The sequence below is a fragment of the Calliphora vicina genome, chromosome 4 (assembly GCF_958450345.1).
Source record: "Calliphora vicina chromosome 4, idCalVici1.1, whole genome shotgun sequence".
NCBI classification, from domain to species: Eukaryota; Metazoa; Arthropoda; class Insecta; order Diptera; family Calliphoridae; genus Calliphora; species Calliphora vicina.
The window spans coordinates 357,991-379,303 of NC_088783.1; the positions used below are offsets into that span (position 1 = coordinate 357,991).

The 21,313-nt window shown below is 29.3% G+C and overlaps 2 protein-coding genes across 3 annotated transcripts; one reads left to right on the top strand and one right to left on the bottom strand.

Annotated features, from left to right (window-relative positions):
- The first annotated feature begins 1,066 nt into the window (after window positions 1-1,066).
- LOC135957008 (serine protease SP24D) lies at window positions 1,067-7,029 on the top strand. The gene is made up of 2 exons (XM_065507652.1): window positions 1,067-1,314; window positions 6,495-7,029. The coding sequence occupies exons 1-2, from the start codon at window positions 1,091-1,093 to the stop codon at window positions 7,021-7,023; spliced, it is 753 nt and encodes a 250-aa protein (XP_065363724.1). The 5' UTR covers window positions 1,067-1,090; the 3' UTR covers window positions 7,024-7,029.
- Window positions 7,030-11,902: 4,873 nt separating this feature from the next.
- On the bottom strand, window positions 11,903-13,413 carry LOC135957131 (serine protease SP24D-like). 2 transcript variants are annotated; one of them, XM_065507810.1, is made up of 3 exons: window positions 13,179-13,413; window positions 12,552-13,114; window positions 11,903-12,448 (listed from the first exon to the last, which is right to left on the bottom strand). In XM_065507810.1, the coding sequence occupies exons 1-2, from the start codon at window positions 13,406-13,408 to the stop codon at window positions 12,589-12,591; spliced, it is 756 nt and encodes a 251-aa protein (XP_065363882.1). In that variant the 5' UTR covers window positions 13,409-13,413; the 3' UTR covers window positions 11,903-12,448; window positions 12,552-12,588. The 2 variants fall into 2 exon arrangements, with proteins under 2 accessions (XP_065363882.1, XP_065363881.1); XM_065507809.1 differs by having other exon boundaries at window positions 11,903-13,114.
- Between the last annotated feature and the right edge of the window lie 7,900 nt (window positions 13,414-21,313).

Sequence of the window (21,313 nt, forward strand, 5' to 3'; positions counted from 1 at the left end):
ATTGAAACTCGCAAGAAATCATTAAACTTTTGCTAACGAAGTAATTCGATAATACCTGCAGAACTGTTTGCATTTATTTGGTTAGAATCGGTCCATTATTTCTCATAGCCCCCATATAATTGTCCTATCTGAAAATAGTTAAACTCTCATAAAAACCTTAGTTATACAGATATTCAAACCAAATTCAGCACAATAACAAATTTTGTGATGATAGATACATAATTAGACATAGCTCCCATATAAGGCCCTCTTTCGAAAATCATTTTAACGAGATTTCTTAAAAATACATTTTAAAAGATAACTGTTAATAATCATCTTCTAGGTGTAGGGTCTCATATGGTTGAGCTTGACCGACTATACTTTCTTACTTGTTGTTATTTTTTTGGTATAATTTAAGTTTAAAGTGTTTCTGCTGGAGTTATCGAATTACTTCGTCAGTAAAAGTTTAATGATTTCTTGCGAGCTTCTATTGTCTAACATTAGGGTGGTAAGTACAAAGATATGGTGGATAAATACTAGAGCGGGATACTTGAGGTCAATGGCCCTTAGAGCAAAACATTGGTCTGCTCGAGATAAAACCATTGATATATCATACTGTAAGATCCGACTGTAAATGCCAAAGATAGAAGGAAACATTTAAAAAGGCGACGCCTACATTCGGCAAAAAAAAAAAATTTTCGTGACTGCCTGCAGAAATATGTACATTATATTAGGGGGTGTACGGCACCATCTTATTTTTTTGCTTGTAAGGTGGTACACTCTAATGTACGTATATGGATGGTATGATTTATTTGTTCGATCTAGATCGAACATTTAGATTGTAGAATTTTTAGCGAGTGTATGGAGGAAGTACGTGTACTTCAGAGAAATTAATGTACATATGTACGTAATACTTACATATGTATGTACATATAAGTATGTATGGATGTATATTTTTAAGTTATCACACAATATGTGGTATCTCTTTGTATTTTTTGCCCAATATCGCAATGAGATAAGACAAGTGGTATTTGATTTGTGTTTTGTTTTGTGAAGATTGGTTATAAAAACCAAATTTTATTTTCAAAATGTCAATAGTTTCAATTGAAAAATGAAAGCAATTGTATTGATTTCTTATTTACTTACAACAATAGCTGTTAGTTTGTGTGCTCCACAGGGTCGAATTGTGGGTGGAGATGATGCTGTTTTGGGACAAATACCATATCAAGCTGCACTTTCCATTGCTGGTTTGCCCACCTGTGGCGCGGTAATACTTAGTGAACGTTATGCATTGACATCGTTACAATGTGTCTGTTCTGCTGGAAGTGATAAACCGTAAGTTAATTAATCCACTTACTACTTACACTATGTACATAAGTACATACGTTATTGCTGTAACCAAATGTTGGCCATAGCACAGCGGTAATCAAGATTGTTTTATTTACGAATACACTTGTTTCGGGACATACCTACTACAAAAAAAAAACAATTAAAAAAAACAGCAAATGCATATCTCTCATTTACTGCAACAACGTCATAATTCAAAAAACCCAAATTTCGAGTTAATATCACCATTGGTTTTAATAACTGAGAAAGTCTTGTGAACTAGCCTTTTAAATTACACGCAGGATCGCCCTAGAAGCATTTTTTCATAATTTCATAACCTATTGTTTATTACTTGCAATAACGTATTATTTTGTATAGTTATCTAGAGTTAAGTTATCTAGAAAAGTGAAATATTTTGCTACGTGTTTGTTATTTTCCTTTGGAAATTAAAAAAATATATGTATGTAGTATATGTACATTAGAGTTCGTTAGTGACCAGGCCACTTCATTTGTTTTTCGGGTATCATAATTTTTCTGACGGTTTTTGCGTAAATAAAAATAACTGATTTCACCAATCGATTCTGCATCAAAAATTAATTTAATTGATGTTTTTTGAATCATTACAAATAGTTCCAAAATCTCTAATCAGGGGCCGCTAAAAAATAAAAAAAAAAGGATTTTAGATTTTTTAAATATGCACGATGAAAAATCATCAAAACGGACCAATATTTCATTTCTATCACAACCCGTTAAAAAGTTATTAATTTCTATAAATTTCTAAACTTTTTTTTAACAATTATTATTTTCTTGTTAAATAAATAACTTTGAAACCTCATAACCAGGACAACCAAAAGTATGGGATAACATATTTTTTGCTGTGCATCGTATAAAGATATGAGTTAGTTATTTATCCGTTTCAGACAATTTTAAGAATTTTACCATCGATTTGTTAGTGCATATTTTTGCATATTTTGCTCTTTACAGCATATTTTATCATATTTAGCTTTTTATAGCATATTTTGGCATATTTAGCTCATAACTGTATATTTTTGTTGCATATTTTCTTTTTTTTTAATTATTTTGTTTTCTTAATATAATTTTATTGTTTGCATTGTAATTTTTCATTTCTATATTTTACTATTTTTAAAGGTCCAATGATAATTCGCTTAAGTTACTTAAAGAAAAAATTTGAATACCCATAATCGCCTTATTTTCATTGAATATTCGTTGATTTAAGGGAGCTTAATTTCCGCATATTTGAATTAAATTAAAAAAATACAAACACAAATATCAACATTTAACAAATAATAAAAAATTCGTAAAAAATTTAAAAATTTTATGTATTATGGGCAATTTCTTAACAAAATTTTGGGTACATTTTCAAAATACCAAAAAAAAACTTAAGTTTCTTTAGACACTTATGGTTGGGCATTGACAGTTTACCATTAATATACAATTAAACAACTGTTCAACAAATGTTCAGAATATTAAGATCCATCGAAAACATCGCATTCATTATTCGTTGATAGATTTACACAAATTCTAACGAAGATATTAAGCCCTTAAAAACACTATACATGGATATCGATAGAGGAAACAATGTGAAGCGTTTTGCTTATCTGCTGATACACCCAGAGTTTCTGGCAGGATTCGAACTCGCAAAATCTTATTCATAAAAGAAAGATGAATGAAAGGGAATTCTAATATAACTTATTTGCATGAACAAACATTTGCCGTTTTCATAAAAAGCCGAGAACATTTTGTTACGCACGTTACGTGACGCTCGTTACAAATTTTCCAGATGCTTGAAAATTATCTCCTTTTCCGTGAGAAGTTGTGAAAAATTACATTCAAAGTGAAACTACACAAAATAGGTTTGTATTTAAATTGAATGGTCAAAAATATAACTATCAATCGAACCATCTTGTTAACACTTAAGTTTAAAAAATTCAGTTTTTTTGTATAATATTAAGATATCTGAGCTAGAGTTGGATTTGGTAATCATTTTTGTATGATTGACCATCGAAATACATTTTGTATTTAGTTTAATATTACAATTAAACAATTTGAAGTTTGATTCATTTCAAAATTTTTTTGTTGGTAGACTGTTTCTTGGATTTGCCCATATAACACATTTTCCCAAAAGGGAAAATCTTATATATAAATAGGCCACTCGTTTTTTCGTGGTACACTTTTAAGTATGTTATTGTCCACCAATATTGATGAAACATATATGGTTTAAAAGGCTTTTTTCTCTAGATATGCACAAAAAGTGGTCGAATTTCGGCCACCAGGCGATACTAGTATTCTATTAAAATATGTACCAAATATGCTGTAAACAGTAACAAATGCAAAAATATATGCAAAATTTCTTAAAATGTTCTGCATGGCTTCATGGGACTACCGTGGTCATTACTAAAATTATTAAAATATTTGGAAGTGGTCCTTATACATATGGATGCTATGGTCATGCAATTAATTGTTTAGTATGTTTCATGTATTTATCAAATTTATTTGTGTTAAATTTTAGATATTTTTTTTATATTTCCCCTAAAGTGGTTGGGTGATGCTTTATATAATTTTATATAAAACTTAAAACAATTACAACATGTATTCTGCATCTCTAAATAGAATAAATATGTTATTCTAATACGATTAAAGTCATGTTAATTCATTTGAATCCTTCTCTTATACGCTTATACCAACATTTCTAGGAGATTTATTCACGTTAAAGTGATTTTTGAAAGCGGGTCTATTATGGACCGATCATAACAAAAGTTGGTGACATGCATTCCGTATATAAAACTTATTTGGAACAAAATCGACTCAGAAAATGATTCTGGGTCTATCGGTATATTTTAAGATGGGTCTTAGACTAATATTTTTGGGCCAAAATGGTGGTGTAGGGTATAAAAGGTGGTTTACTGAATTTCGTTGTGGTCGTACAAGCAAGGAAGATGCCGAACATTCTAGACGCCCAGTTGTGGTCTATACACCCGCAATAATGGTGAATTTTAAATTTTTAATGGTCACTTCGGTATGAGAAAGCTTTCCGCAAGATGAATGCTGCATTTGCTCACAATCGGGTGCACACATGTGAACGAATTGTTCCATCACGCCCTATTCTCCGGATTTAGGCTATAGAGTGACTATTTCTTGTTTTCAAACTTGAAGAAATGGTTCGGCGGAAAGAGATTTCAATCCAACGATGAAATCATCCCACAAAATACATATTTTGATGACCTCGACAAATCTTATTTTTTGGAAGGTATAAAAAAATTTGAGAAACGTTGGACAAAGTGTATAGGAGACTATGTTGCAAAATAAAATGATTTTTTATCCAAAAACCTGTGTTTCATTCAAAAAGCCTCGTATAACAATAGGTGTGTTTGCGTACTTTCCAGTAAAAAATATCCAGTAACTTTATTTTAGAGAGTAAAAATAAATTACTCTCAATCTGAAAAATAACAAAAAAATTCGCGAACAACAATTAGTAAAAATAAGTTTTTTTTATTTAAGTCAATTTAAAACTTTCGTTTTGTGTTATTTTACTTATTTTCTTATTATCATGTTCTCTATCTACGAACTGTCACTTTTAATACTCTCTTGCTTTCTCGTTACAAGTTTTTAAAAGTAAACGAACGGAATCCCGTAACTTCCAGTGATAATTTGTACAAATTATCAAGTACGCGAACACAACTAATATTTTGTAGTTTTTAATTCAATTGTAGAATTTGCCAATAAATTTGAATTACATTTATAGGGAAATTTTGACCCATTTTTTAGATGATTTTTCGAACAATGAAATTATCTAACATTTTAATTATATTAACTCAGAATCTTTGTAAATGCCACTTAAATTTAAACTACATATATTTTTTTTAGGAATTATTACCTACGGAATTGTTTTTGTGTAAGGTACGATGCTCATATTTTTCATTTTATTTTAAAAACAAACACAAACTCAAACTGCGAAGCATTTTGCTTGCGATTTTCGGTTTTGAACCATGTTAAACCGTGGTTTCGGTTAAAATCGAACACGATAATCTAATGATCAAAATATGACCCATCTAATGAACATACATACATAATATGTATGTATGTACATTAGGGCTATAACTTTTTGGCATTTTTTGCAAGTATTTACAAAATTATATTACCTTTTCGCGGTTGTCAAAAAAGTTCACCCATAAAACGCGCTAAAATTTGGAGATATTTTTTTATTTTTTTTTATCGAAAAAATTAAAAAAGTTTTTTTTAATAATATGTATATCAGCATTAGGGTGGAGCGATTTTGATTTTTTTCGTAATCGCTTAGGAATACCTGTTAAAAGTTGCCTTTTTAACTCCTAAATATACACAAAGAATTTCATTTGGTGGATCGTGTATATAAATGTGTATATAAAAGAAATAAATGTCTCTATAAAGCGGGGGGAGTGGAAGTCCCCAATGCCCTCCTTATGTCTAGTAGCCTTAGATGTCCTCTGTCAGTAAAAAAAATAACCAAGTGATTAGGCCCACTTTCCTAAGCTACAAGTACGATTTTGTGGATTGGGTATAAAAATACCCACTTCGGCATATGTGGGCTGTAAAACGTATGAAATGTGAATTTAGTTTTTCAAGTAAATATTTGTTTTTTTTTAATTATTGGATATAATTATATTGGCCTAACAATACATAAAAATATTTATATTCAATAAAAACAAAAGTTTATAAAGTATAAGGTTGTTTAATGACCATATGAAAAGTAGACAATTTTTGGATTTTCAATTGTGTTGGGGCACCTCAAAACATCAAAATAGGTCAGTAATATTTCGTACGTTTAACTTACTCATTAAAGGGCAACTTTATATTGCTATTCCATTGGAAAAAAAATTTCATACATTATCGCTCCACCTTAATCAACATGGTTCGAATCTATATTTAAAATTAGCGGTAACGGGAAAATCCGCTTTTTTTACTATAAAAAAATAAAAAAAGAAGTATTAACATTTTTAGAAAATTATTATTTTAAAAAATCGATTTTGATAAGAGGTTTTTATTCCAAAATTACCGGAAAAAAATGATATCGTAAATAACACAACATTTGCCATCGCATGGTGCTAGGGCCAAAATTTGGTTATGGCTCTAATGTACATATTTGTATACATATTGTTACTAATTGTTTATGATTATATTATACATTTTAGATGGCCACCTCAAATGTTTACAATTGCTGCTGGAACTACTGATCTTTACACAGGAGGTTCACGTATTACTTTGGAATCAATTATAATCAACCCGAACTACAATGATCTTACAACCGGTATTGCTCTACTAAAACTTTCGCAGCCTCTAATTTTCAGCGATTATATACAACCGATTGCTTTATCTAAAACGAACCCTCCTGCCGATTCTGAAATTGAAATTTCGGGTTGGGGTCGAACTAAACAAAACGAAAGTAACATGTATCGTACTCTTCAAATTAATGATGCAACTGTAATTCCGACCTCTGAATGTTTCAGAACATTAGGTCGTACGAACAATGAAGTAATATGTTTGGGACATGCACGTAAAAATGGAATATGCCAGGGTGACTTCGGTAGTCCAGCAGTTTACCAAAATCAATTAATTGGAATTGCGGCTTCAGTAGTGGGTGAATGTGGAAGTTTCCTACCTGATATTTTTACTAGTGTTGCTTTCAATTATAACTGGATTATGAAACAAATAACATTGTAGATGTATGTATAATAAATCCCTTCGACAAATTTAAAATCGTGCGGATAATCTAAATTAACATCAATAAACGTTTATGTTTGCATTAATTCAAATAAGAAAAACAATAAAATTAGTTTTTGCACCAATTGTTTGGAGAATTTAAAAAGTGGGATTCGTAATAAATCATAATCTGCCTTTCACAGTTTTAAAGAATGAAAATAAATCTACAAATATACAATATTTGCAAATATGCAAATTGACATAGCATAGTGGAATAGAGCATTAAAAAATATGAAAAATTAAGGTATCATTTTTTCGCTGTTGTTAAAAAAGTTCACGCACCAAACGCAATCAAGTTTTTCATTACATGTTTTCAATTATTTTGAAATACAATACATTTAATTCCTTCGTAAAGTTATTATTATAATTAATAATAACTGACGACATACTTTAAAAGATAATTTTAAATAAGGGAAGTATCCCTCACACTTGCACAAAAAAGTTGCAATTATTTATATAATTTTTCATAGAAGTTTATACTTATTTTTAAGGAATTTATAGTTAAAAAATTAAATAATAAGATAGGAGTGGGAAGGATTTCTCACAGTAACACGTACCACTGTTTTGACTTTAGAAACTTTTCAATTAGAGCGAATTTGTAAATCACTGTTTGTTTTACATTACAAAAATGTTATGTGGAATCGGAATTAAATCATATAGCCAATGGAACGTGTAATAAAAGTGATACAGGACATACTTCAATTATATTAATCACCAAGATCTTTAAATTTAAAACTTATTTCTTTAAAATACAAAAAATTAAAAACTTGAAAAAAAATTTTGGTTTATTTTAGAAATTGGTGTTGGCGCATGATGTTTTTGATTCCAAATGACCTAAAAAAATGATTTTCATTACTTATACAACATTGGCCATCACGTGGTGGCATGCCAAAAATTTCGGCAAAATTAGTTATATCCCTAATGTACATACATACATATGTATTCAAAATATTTGTTTTCTTACAGGTTTAGCAAGAAATACAATTCGATATAAAATATATGAGAGAACAGCAAGAGTCTGAAGATTTACAGCATTGATGTTGTTTTGAATCTAGAGTTTCGTGTTCGGTTTTAATCGAAAAGGAAACTGCGGTTTTTCAAGGCCTAAAACCGAAACCGACAATTATTCTTCGGTTTTTACTTTTAAACTATTTTCAGTAGAAAAATTCAAAATTAAGAAATGAAAAACAAAAAATAATTTCCGGACGATTGAGTGTTCCAAATTTTTAATGATTAGGTTATTATTACAACAAAATATTCAAAAGTACCAATAAAGAAAAAGTACCTTTAATTTAGGGTTGCCAGTTTTATTTTTGCATAAAGCGGGACAATTTTAAAAATAGGTAAAAAATGGAGGGATTTGCAAAACATACGCGGGACAAAATATAGTAAATTATACCTCAACTATCTTAACACTGTATTTTCCCAAAATATAAATTTACGTATTTAATTCGTCCTGTAACAAATACGTTACATGTTTTGTTCGTTTGTTTGCAACTTTAACTTGATTTGGACATTTTTCATACAACAAATAAAAAAATATAATGGAAAATATTGGGTGTATGACTAAAAAATGCGGCATTTTTTCAAATGTTTAGCTTTTATTTTGAAACATTTGTACAATATAAATTTATTCAAAGTATTAGCCATTGTTAGCTATGACGTTTTCTCGATTTTCTGGCAACATATGGATTCCTAAAAGAACTGTACATCTTTTGAGGCCAAGAACGAATCAAGCCAATATCGGATACTCTGTTCCAAAGTGAAGCGTATTCCAGAGAGATCGTTCTGCTTCGATCGAAACAAATAGTAGTCGGACGGTGCAATGTTTGGACTATAAAGCGGATGAAGCACAACTTCCCAACCACTTTATTTTAAGTAGTTTTTAACAGATACTGCTACATTTCAGACATAAGGTGTCTCAGCTTCAATTCGTATTTCCCTGCTTTTGGATGAATACTGCTTCCTGCAAACGTTTTGAAATTGCTGATTGAGTAGCTCCCAATGATTTCGCAAGCTCTTAATGAGTATGACAACTATCTTCATTGAGTAATGCCTCCAATTCTCGGTTTCAAACTTTTTTGGCTAGCCTGGGCTATATTTGTCTCCCGTGTCAAAATAACCACTTCAGAACCGAACAAACCATCTCTCGCACATTGAAACCGATGGAACACTTTCATCAAAAGCTTTGCTGAGCAATCGGTGTTCTTCAGCTGCACTTTTTTTCAAATTAAGGAAGTATAGCAAAACTTACGACATTTACGAAGCTAAAATAAATTTTGTATGCGTGAAGTTTAAATTTACAACCTATATTTTAGTCAAGGACAAGTAGCCAGAAGATGGACATAATGAAAGAGGTACATTTTTTAATTAATCTGATTCGATTGATCATTAAGATCCAATTTTTTTAACTATACAAACATATCTAGAAATTCTGTTTTAGAATTTAACATAGATTAAAAAATAACTGGTTGAGTATACGAAAGCTTTTCTGAATAAATATTTACACACGGAAAATACATATGTTCAATTCACAACTGACGTTGTACCAGTGTTTCCAATTCATTGTGAACAAAAAGAGCTAAATACTTAGAAAAAAAAGGGCTAACATTTTTAATTAAAAAAATACATACATTTGACACAAAAAACAACTTAGAATTTTACATTTGGCTATGCCGAATAGACAAACAAAAATTTATGAATATAACACAAGTTCAAATGCAAGGAAATAATAATATTTATTCCTGTATGTTGATCCTTAACTTTAAAATAGCGTAATACGTATATCATATGCCGATGTTTTTAAAGCCTCGTATTTATCACCTGGCCTGCAAAATGCTCCTAGACAAATTTTTTTATATGAAAGACAAATTATGTATAAAGTTATCCTTTGTGATAACTTCGATGGAGAATATTTTGATAAGTGAATATATGGCAAATATGACTCTCATGTAATGCAGAAAAAAAATATTCTAACAATTATACACGTCGCCGGACAGAATTGATATTCATTGGTAAAAACATAAATTTTGCCATTAGTTAGCAAACATATCAAAACTAAGGTAGCCAAAATATGTAAACATAAATATTTAATTTAAATTTCGAAAAAAGTTAATTTTCTATATTTGATCAGATAAAAATTATCATAGCTAAATTATTATCGATATGAATTTTTCTTTCTAAATTGGTTGGATTGTTATCTTTGAAAACGATATACTACATGGCATGTGTTAAAAATATTTGTTAAAGTACTATATTTACGTCAATACATCGCCCAAGTAAAGTATTCTCTTTAACCCTATATATGATTTTATAAACGCCCGGACCCGCGCGTAAAACATTAACATATTTATTGACAATTTTTATTCAAATAACGTCCATTTTCTCTATATAGTTATGGCATTTTTTTAATGTATGGAAGGTCCAACAATTTGTATGTGCTTAAATTGTTTACTGGTTCAACATTTTTAGTTAATTTTTGTCCCTATAAATTTTTTTGAACTGATTTTACTAATTTTAGTATAAAATAACAACCAAACGGTAACTCAGTTGATTTATTTAATTTATGAAAAACGATAATTTGTTTTAAATATTTGTTAATTGTTTGCATTTTTACACAATTCAGACATTAGTTTAAAAAGCTTTTTTTGGAATCGAACCCAGGCCACAAATACCATATCATGCTTAAAGATCAAACGCGCTAAACAATTAAGAACAGCACCCTAATTAACTGATTTCAGTGTTACAGTGTTCACCACTGATATTGTAAACATCAAACCAATAAGATTTCCGGTCCAAAAATATTTACGCCGTGAAAATTTAAATTTTGCAAAATATACTTTCTTTTCTTTGAATAAAAAGTTCAAACCCTACATTTTGAAACTCGAATATTATAAATAGAGTATCCAAAACCGAAACTGAAAACCAATCAACCGGTTTTTTCATCTTTGTAAACTCCACCGGCTTCGGTTTTTTTAACTTTTCGGTTTTATGACAAACCGGTTTTAATGAAATATATTTTCTGAAGCTCATTTAATCATTTTTATGAAAAACTTTGATACCATTTTTTAAAAATATTGATTTATTTTATAGAAAATTATAGCATTTGACAATATTTCGTAAAAGATATAAAATAATTGCATAAAGATAGAGCTTTAAAAATTCAAAAATCCTAAATTTCCGAAGATTTAGTACACAATTATTAACACATTTCCTATTAGCATCCACAAATAAAAATAAATTTAAGGAGACCTTTTTCATATTAAATAAAAATTTCATACATACCGGTTAACCGGTTTTATTGAAGACAAAAACGAAACAGTTTAACCGGTTTTTTTAAAAGACAATAATCAAAACCGGTTTTTTCAAATTTGCCGGTTTTTTTGGACACTCTAATTCTCAAGGAGTTATAAAAATAATTCATACAAACAATCGAATAAACATCAACAATTCTTTGACAGGTTTCAAAGTAAATAATATCTTCTGAATCAACTTTTTGAAAAATTGACAATGTGGTAAATATGTAAATGTAAAAATGATTGTCGTACGTAGTTATGTCAGATATTGTATTTTGCGAGTGTTTAATAAAAAAATTTGAAACACATATCTATTTTGGTTAACTCAATATAGTAAAATTTTGTATTTTTTTAAATTATGTTTTTAAAATTGTAAACTTATTTCAATTTTGAGTGTTAGGAATTCCCTAATGTTCTGTTCCATCAAACCTTAAATTTATTTAAAATTTAACACATTTTTTAAAATAACATAGTTATGAAACCATTTTAAAGAAAACCGTTTACTTCATAAAAATCCCTTTAGTCAATAAAAAGTTATAAGCGAGTGAATTTTCAAAATTTATTACAAAATCCTACTTTTCAGTCAAATAATAAAAAGGTGCATATTGAATCAACCTGTTTATAGGGAAAGCGTTATATTTGAATTTTTGGCATCTGAGGTTCACAGGTGTTAACTTTAATATGAGTATTTAAAATTAAAAATTGGCGGCAAAAAAAAAGACTTTTAGCAACACTGTGCGCTGCGACGCACTCACCTTGTTTATTCGCTTTAATACAGTGATGTTCAAAAATAAAAATGAAGATATTTGGTGAGAGAGTTACCCAGCAAACATAATGTCAAACACTTAAAATAATAACAAAATGAAGAAAGTTTAAATTTAGAATTTTTGTCAAATAAAACCAATTTATTAAATGAATATAATTTAAATTTTAAGGAAATGAAAGAATATACATTATACGGCCGAAATACTCTCCAATTTTTTATTTATTTTTATTTTTAACTTTGTTTTTTTGTGTTCAATTGTAATTGAAACGCGTGTGTTTGCTATGCTTCATCCAAAAACCAACCAACAACAATGCTTATTGAATTTCTGAAAAAATGAGACATTTATTACGCTCTTTAAAAGAGCGTAACAAATGTGTTTAAATTTTTTAAACAATTGTTGTATGGGATGAACATCACTGCTTTAATACCTGTATAGGCTACATAAAGAATATATGTTTATACAAATTATGGAGTCATGTTTTCCTCGATCCATTGACGATGGTAGAAGACCTTTGCGTAACCATCTGGATTTTTGGAACCACAACCACCCACAACAAAGCCAGCGACACCAACTAATTTACCCTGATATGTAGCTGGACCACCGGAGTCACCATTGCATACTCCATTGTTTACTTCATGTGCCAAACATATTAAACTGTCGTATCCCCATTTTATAGCGTTCTGACATTCATCGGTTGTTAAAGACTTCAAAACATTCCATTGCATGCGATGAGGAATTGGACCGCCGGTATACAGACGACCCCAACCAGACACAATCACATCTTCACCAGATGGTACTTCCGCGCTAGCCATTTCAATTGGTTTAATATTTTCGGTCCAAACTAAGGGTTCCTCCAACTCCAATAAAGCAACATCATTCAAAAAGTTACCATACGACTTATTAACAATAATACGTTTAAGTTGGACCAACTTTCCACCTATGGTGCGTTGGACACTTCCGACACGAACTTGGAAATATTGAGGCGGATAACTAAAAATAATTTTAAATTTTACAAATATTATTCAGAATCGTTTTCACACTAAACGAAACTTACGGTTCGACTCCATTTCCCACTACCACACAGTGCGCAGCAGTTAATATATAACGTTCATTAATAATAGATCCACCACATGTGTGGGATCCATCTGAACGTTGTAAAGAAACTTGATGAGGAAACTGCCCAATCTCAGCATCTGAGCCGCCTACAACGCGACCGCTTGGCAATGCACTAGTACAAGCTACTAGACCTAAAATGCCTACAAATAATTTCAAACAGAATGCCATTCTAATCTGAACTGAACTACTTTTTGGAAACAACTTGCGTTCTTATAAATAAAACAAAATTATATCAAACGTGTAATCAGTCAATATAAAGAATGTACATATAAATTAAACGACGAATTATCTAATCATTAAAGTTTAAACTTTAAGCCAAAAGATGGGAAACGTAAGATATTGTAAAACAAATAATAATTCATATTTTGTAGTAAATGATAAGAAAAGTTTCGTTCGATAATGTTGTCAATTTTGCGAATATTCAACAAAACCCATAACATTTTTTAAACATATGTATGTATGTACATAGGTATTTTCCAAATAAACAAGATTAAAATCAACAAAAAAAACTAAAAGTCGAATAAACCCCTTATTATGAACGTCGAAAAGACGAAAACTTTGTCGTAAAAATGCATGGAAAATTTGTCCGATTTAAAGGCAGACTTAGTTTTGAAGTATTGTAAAGATATATGTTTCTGTAAATTAGCCCTTTACGTTGCCATGTTGCATTTCTGCAACATACCACTAAAATAAGTGTAAAAATATTATATATGCTGATATAACAATTTAACTCCACACCAGAGAAGCAAGCCGATTCAAAAATTTCGGCGGCGGCTTATGAGCAACAATTTTCGGCGGCTAGCCGGCTCTACGCCGAGTTTTCTACCGGCTGAAAAAAAATTCAGCTTAGCCGAATTCAAACAATATAAATTGTCTCAACAGTATTCCTACTTTTTATAATTTACATAAAAATATTTTTATTTATTAAAAATTAATTACAAAACAAATAAATCAAAAACCAAGTTAAGGGTATTCATTTCAAAAAAATGGAAAATTACACTCTGATTTTTTGACACTTTTACACAACAAACACAAGAAAAAACTCCACAAACATTTTTATTTTTTTTTTTTAATTTTTTTCTTGTGTTTGTGTAAAAGTGTAAAACAATCAGAGTGTAATTTTCCCTCTTTTGGAAATGAATACCCTTTATATTTCTTATGTGAAAAAATATAGCTTTTAAGAAAAGTAATAACTGTTACGGTTCCTCACAATAATAGATGTGTTCGGATTTTATATGTATATCTTAATTAAGCTTCACACAAAACAGCAAAATCAAGATAAATGCATATATATGGTATCACTGCCGCTAATTCAATTAAATACCGATTTCCGTTAGTATTCACTGATATTAAAAAAGAACCAAAAATTAATTGAATCATAAATTTTTAACTAAATATTTAATAAAATACGATAGAAAAAATGAGAATCGGCTAGCAATTGAGCCGCCAACTAGCCGAGTGATTCAGCGGCGGCGTGGCTTGTTGAAAAAAATTGGCTGAGCGGCTAGCCGTCAGCCGCGCCGATACGGCTTGCTTCTCTGCTCCACACTCTAATAAATATTCCTGTAAATTTACTCCATTTATAGTAGGTAACTTTTCTCCTACTATAATTAGGGTAAAAATATGTTTAGCAACATACCAATTTCATATTAAAATACATTCAAAATATGTAAATTTACCGTTAATCAATTTAAAACTGCACCATTAATATGTACATTAGACAATATGGTACTTTTTAAATGGTACTTTTTCCGATATCTTAAAAAAATTCCATATATGAATACTGTTTTTTAAACATTTGCAATAAACCTAAGCTTCTAGCTTCTTTCTAACAAGGTATAAAATAATAATTTTATCTGACCAAATATTAAGCAAAAAGTGCTAGTTTACTCATATTTTACTCGCATTTCTATTGTTGACATAGTTGTTTTCATAACTTTTGCATGCAAAACATTGAGCAAATAATACAAAAATGTCGTTTTTCTTGAATATATGACGTAGAGAAATGCTAATAACTTGGTTATTTTTAATTCGATGTTCATGCTTTATACCTTGTTAGAAAGATAAGAAGCTTAGGTCTATTGAAAATGTTTAAAAAACAGTAGGCACATTTTTTAAGATATCGGAACAAAATAAGACCCATCCAAAGCAAATCTATTTTTTAAGGGCATGTCTAATGTACATATGCAATGTTTTATATTACACCACTTTATATTCAAAAGCTACTAGATTAAGAAATTTATTTTAAAGTAGATTTTATTAAGATTCAACCAAAATTTAGAATATTAAATTGAAAAAATACAATACAACAAAACACGAACATCTTATTTTATACTTATTTTAATGATAGAATTCTTTTGATCAATGTAGTATTTTTTTGAATATTACTATTAATCTTTTTTTTGCTCAATGGGATCCACCTTTTCTTCAACCACTATCTTTTTTTCAGTAAAAATATATGCCTTCTTCAGGTATTCTATTTCTAAAAAAGAGACAAAAGATACAAACAGATTAAAAAATAATATTTTTTGATATTAGGTATTCAAATGAAATAGTGCTACGCGATGCGACTACCTTTTCCATTCTGGATAGGAGTCTGAAGGTTAATATATTCCACCACGACAAATTGTTGAGAAAACTGAACATTTAGTATTTAATCTTCAAAGGGGCATTCATACATCTAGATGACTTAATTTTTGGGAGATAATCTATTCTTAATCCGATTTGTATTTACAATTTGAGCATTGATATATGTATCTTACATGTTGCAGTTTTTTGTTCTTTTTTGTTATTTTATATACGGTTTCTATGTACTTCATTCGCAAAAAAATTTTTAAAACTCTTTGTTTGCAAGCATTTAAAAGTTGCATTTCTATTCGTGTTATCGGTGTATAAATGCTTTTGGTATACAGATATTAATTGTTTATATTGTTATTATACAAATACCACATTTTTACATTTTAATTTATCTTTTTTCAATTTTATTATTTTATATTTTTGTAACTTTTTTATGTTATAAACCATGATACAACCATTAGAAGGTAGAATCACTAGGGAGAGAGTTTAAAATGCTATGCCTTGTTACGACAAATAATAGAAAAATAAAAAACAGAAATCAAAAAATACGAATAATAACAAATGAAAATTGAGAAATATTTTGTTTATATTTGAAATACAGTTCAATATAATCGGAGTCATTGAAATGATGCATGCAAATCCGTGAGTGTTTCTTCAGCTCAACACCGCAGACTGCACTCCATTCTTTAATTTTATTTTCAGCACATTTTATAAATCTTACGACATTTTATTCATATAAACATGTAAATTGAATTTAAAATATTTTTCAATTTAGTTAATTTTTGATGTTTTTTTTCAATTGTACTTTTATTTTTTATTTTATATTAGTCTGACAATTCAAGGCATGTAGAATTGAGAACATATTTTGTAGTGATTCTACCTTTTATTGTTATATTTTATTTTATAAACTATTTTTTTGACAATTGTGCTATACGCCAATGTTATTATTTAAATGTATGTATGATTACATACTTTGTATTTAAATTATACTTTTTACAAACAATAAATATAATTATAAAGTTTAAATGTTTATTTTATTATAAACATGTTTCCAACATTCAATATACTACTTTTTGAGTGTATTTTTGCAGACAAAAGTATTTAAAATAATTTGTTAAACATATTCTGCTTAAATTTACGCATTTTCTGCAATTTTACATGAAATCTTACTTAATTTATAGTAGTAATTTTACATGCATTTTTTAGAGTGCATGTTATACACTCTAATAAATTTTCATGTAAATTTACTCCATTTATAGTAGGTAACTTTTCTCCTTCTATAATATAATATTTAAACATATTGTATGTAAAAAAGTACGCAAATAATGTGTAGATTTACTTGTATATATGTCTAAAAAAATTTTAGAAACATGCCGAATTCATGTAAATTTACATTGTATCTAAAAAGTATATAAAGTTACACGCTCTTTTGTTCACATTCGGGTTGTTTGACGAAAATCATCGTAACCTGAACAATATGAACGCCTACCATGGCATATATGCAACATTGCGTGTTGAGATGTATTATTTTACCATTTTTTACCAATCCTCTTCAGTATTAAAATAAGTCGTAAATTGCATAATTTAACTGCTATGGAACTGGAAAATATGGTAGTAGAATGGGAAGATAGTGAAGATGTCCCTTACTTTTCTGATGGCGATGATGCTGTTGATCCAACATAGAGGCGAATGATGATGTAAGCTCTGATGAGGAATTAGAGTACATGACTTAAAAAATGAACATGAGCCCACTTACAATATATCAACTGCATCCACGATCAGTCAGAGCATTAGTACTGCAAATGATTTATGTTCTTTTACCGCCCCTCCCAGTACTACCATTGATGCATCTCCAATATTGTCTATCCATTTGCTTAGGATTTAGACTTCATGGAAAACGAAAATCCAAAGTTTGAATAATGGCCAACAACGTTTCCATGGATCTGCTATTTACTTACTGGGAAAATTATCAACCTCATAAGAGACCAGACTAATTTATATTCTATTCATAAAGATGCCAACGAGACACAATGTCGTCGAAACGATTTGAATCACTTAGGGAGTTACTTTACTTCACGATGATTCTGAACGATTGTATAAAATTCGGTCATTAATAGAGTAATTGAAGAAAAGGCAACCGGCCAGCTAGACTTAGGAGCATCTTCTAAAGTAGTAGTACACCTCAACACTTTACTCCGAAACTACCAATATGAGCACTGGCCAATTTGGGTCGATAAACGAATGCGAACGAATGATTTATTTTTATTTGTTTACATATACTTTAAGTTCAACTTTAATTATTTAGAACTATTGCTGCAATGTTGCATTTCTGCAACATATCATTTTTTAAAAAAAATAGTAACTTAATTTTTAATAAAAATTGTTTGATTAATTTTTCTATTAATAATAGCCTATTTATCACCTAATAACAACAAAACTAACAAAATTGGAGTTCTTGCTCCGTAAAGGGTTAAATAAGGATGCATTACGACCTGTTTAGTAAAACATTTAATTTGTTACGTTTATATTTATGTACATATGTGTCAAATAATTTTTAAAATATATTATATACATAGATACGATCGAAACGATCGAAACGATATAGAAAGCATTAACAAACATATTTTGTGGGTGTGATAAATTTGAATGAAAATGCAAATACTGGACCTGAATTACCATTAACGCTTTCGATATCGAGTTAAATCGATCGTAATATTCTTATTTGAAATTACGGCATTCGATATCGAGCATGAAATTTAGTACATTTTGTTATAATTACGATATCGAAATTATTTTTCTATACGATAGTTCAATCGATCACGAATGCCGTAATTCGGCCTCTGATTTAGGTTTTCAATTACACTGTCCAACAAATTCAGACTTTTTGATTGGAACTGAATAGCGACCCTACAATTCTAAAAGAGCATGTTGAGTAGATCACTTTTGTAGAATAAACTTATAGTCCAGCTGGTCTGAATTTTGTATTACCGTGGGGTCAAAGTTTTTATTTTTTATCGAAGGGAGCACTATACTAACTGAAAAAAATTTGTAAGTCAATGTCTGAATTCTTATTGTTATATTGTCGAATTTTATGGGGATAATTTTTGAAGAATTTTTTCATCTCTTTAGGGGTCAGTCACTAAAATATTCTACGAACATTTTTGACGGAAAATTTCAGTGGCGGTCACCAAAGATACAAAAGTAGTACATAAAGCTCTTTACGCTTTATTAGCAAAATTACATGTCACCCGTGGTCATACATTTTTTAAAAAAATCTATAAAAATAGAAGTATGATCCGAATGAGCTGAACTTTAAAATATAAATTGTCCTAAACCATTTGACGACCATGGGGACACCGGTGTCCCAGCACATTTTAATTAGTTCGAAAACGCGTCGCTTATTAATGTGCTTAGATTAAAACAAGTTCCGTTACTGTATTTATTTCTTATCGTCTTAGAAAATTGACAAAAATGTTTTTAAGTGTAAAACTGAATTTAAAATTTTATATTGCGATATACATATGTATATTAGGCCTGGTATATGCATTTTTGTTATAAAAATCATTATTAATTTTGCGTGCATTGATATTTTTTTTTTATTATTTGTATTTATTTACTGCAACTAGTTATATTAGCTATGTTCAATAACTAAAAGTTGTTTACTAGTTAGTAACAATTGTTACTGAAAAAGCGTTCATTAACTCAAAAAACTTGCAAGTAGAGAAAAATTCAGGAGCGTATAAATTTTAGAGAGTGCTCTCTCGTTGCAAACTACAAGTTCTATTTTGAACTCGTAATAGTTAGCAGCTTATATTTCATATGTTTTGTGTTATTGTTTATTTACTTTCAATTTTATTTTTGTGGTGAAAAAATATAAAAAAAAGAATTTTCAATAAAATTGAGGAAAATGTGAGTATTTATACATTTTAAAAGGAATAAAAATAATAAGGGTACTCATTTAAACGCTTAAGTTTCCCATTTGTGCAAGTGTGCAAATTTGCGCGATGTGTTTCATGAACCCACCTTTACAATTTTGTGCAAGTTTATACAGAAAATTTATATGTATTTGAAAAATGTCAAATAAAAATAAATTCAACAACATTTTTTTTTCAAATTGTATAAATTTAAATTTTAAAAATGTTGAATGAAAGTTAAATCTTTGGAACAAATGATGGTATACATAATGTGGCAGATTCTGTTTATGTTCCAGCTGTTGGTTAATTTTTTCATACACAATGCCATTTAATCCAATTCTGTTCCATTCTGTTCCAAAGTTACACAATTTTCACAATTTTTTATATTTTATTTGATTTTTATTTCTTATAAATAAAAGTAAACAAAAGCAGCTGATTCATCAAATGCACAATAAATTCAAGTTTGCGAGTCTAAATTGTCGCGCAAACTTATCGGAGTTGTGCAAACGAATTTCCATACATTTTTTGACAGTTCATTTGCGAGAGTGTAAAAATGCACAGATTGCACAGTTTGCGAGACATTTAAGCGTTTACATGAGGACCCTTAATATAAAACAATTGTTACTGGAAAAGCGTTCATTTACTTTTTACTATTTTTGAGATTTTAAGAGAGTAATTTTGTAAATTTTGATTTTATTCTCTCGTTGCAAGTATTTACTGGGAAAGTAAATGAACAGATATATTTTCTTAAAAACTAACAAGCAATTTTCTTCAGTTTGTATAATTATTTGTATGCGCGTCATAGAATGCTCATGAATATAAATAACTAATTTCCCACTAGGTCACTAGGCTTAATTCGCTTAAATCTTCGCCTTAGACCAACTGTATTATTGAGTTGAGAAGCTTCTGAATTACGTTGTGTATTTCTTCCTTAACAGTTTTTAGACCTGAATCGCGATGAAGATCTGAATTACGAATATACCATGGAGCATTTACTATACTCCTGAACACCTTATTTTGGAACTTTTGAATTTGGTCGATGGTCGAAATTTATTTTTAAAATATCAGCTATTTTGGCGATAAAATGGTAAATAAAATAAAAACAATTTGGTAACAGTTATCTCTTCCCTCTAAAAAGTATACGCATCCAAATTTGGAACTTGCATTTTTTACGTTTTTCCCCAAAAAAAGCCCATATATTTTTTCTTTTGTAGAAAACAAATTTCTTCGGGACTATATATAATTTTTATATGATCCGGAAAGATAACTTAATGCAAAAGCGTGTAAAGAAAAACTTGGTTCACTTAAACGGACATACCACCCCCCCAGTCCTATCCAAACTTGGACAATTTAAAGAAAAAATTCGGTTTGAGTAAAAAATTCTAAAAAGGCAAAGCACCGATCTACGAAAAAGCTCTATATTTGTATAACCGCATATGTTTTTTAAATACGTATTTTTACTATCACATGGTAAATAACGTCACAGTAGGCACTTTTCTAAAAAAACTCAGTTTTTGGAACACATTTTCCCCGTTTTAGAAATTTCAGCATTTGAAAATAAAAAATTTCAAAAATTCTAATG

Excerpts from the sequence above, each read along its gene's own strand:
- LOC135957131 (XM_065507810.1), bottom strand. The coding sequence starts at position 13,408 with ATGGCATTCTGTTTGAAATTATTTGTAGGCATTTTAGGTCTAGTAGCT. Across the intron at positions 13,115-13,178 it reads GTGGGAAATGGAGTCGAACC|TTATCCGCCTCAATATTTCC; the intron begins GTAAGTTTCGTT and ends AATTATTTTTAG.
- LOC135957008 (XM_065507652.1), top strand. The coding sequence starts at position 1,091 with ATGAAAGCAATTGTATTGATTTCTTATTTACTTACAACAATAGCTGTT. Across the intron at positions 1,315-6,494 it reads TCTGCTGGAAGTGATAAACC|ATGGCCACCTCAAATGTTTA; the intron begins GTAAGTTAATTA and ends TATACATTTTAG.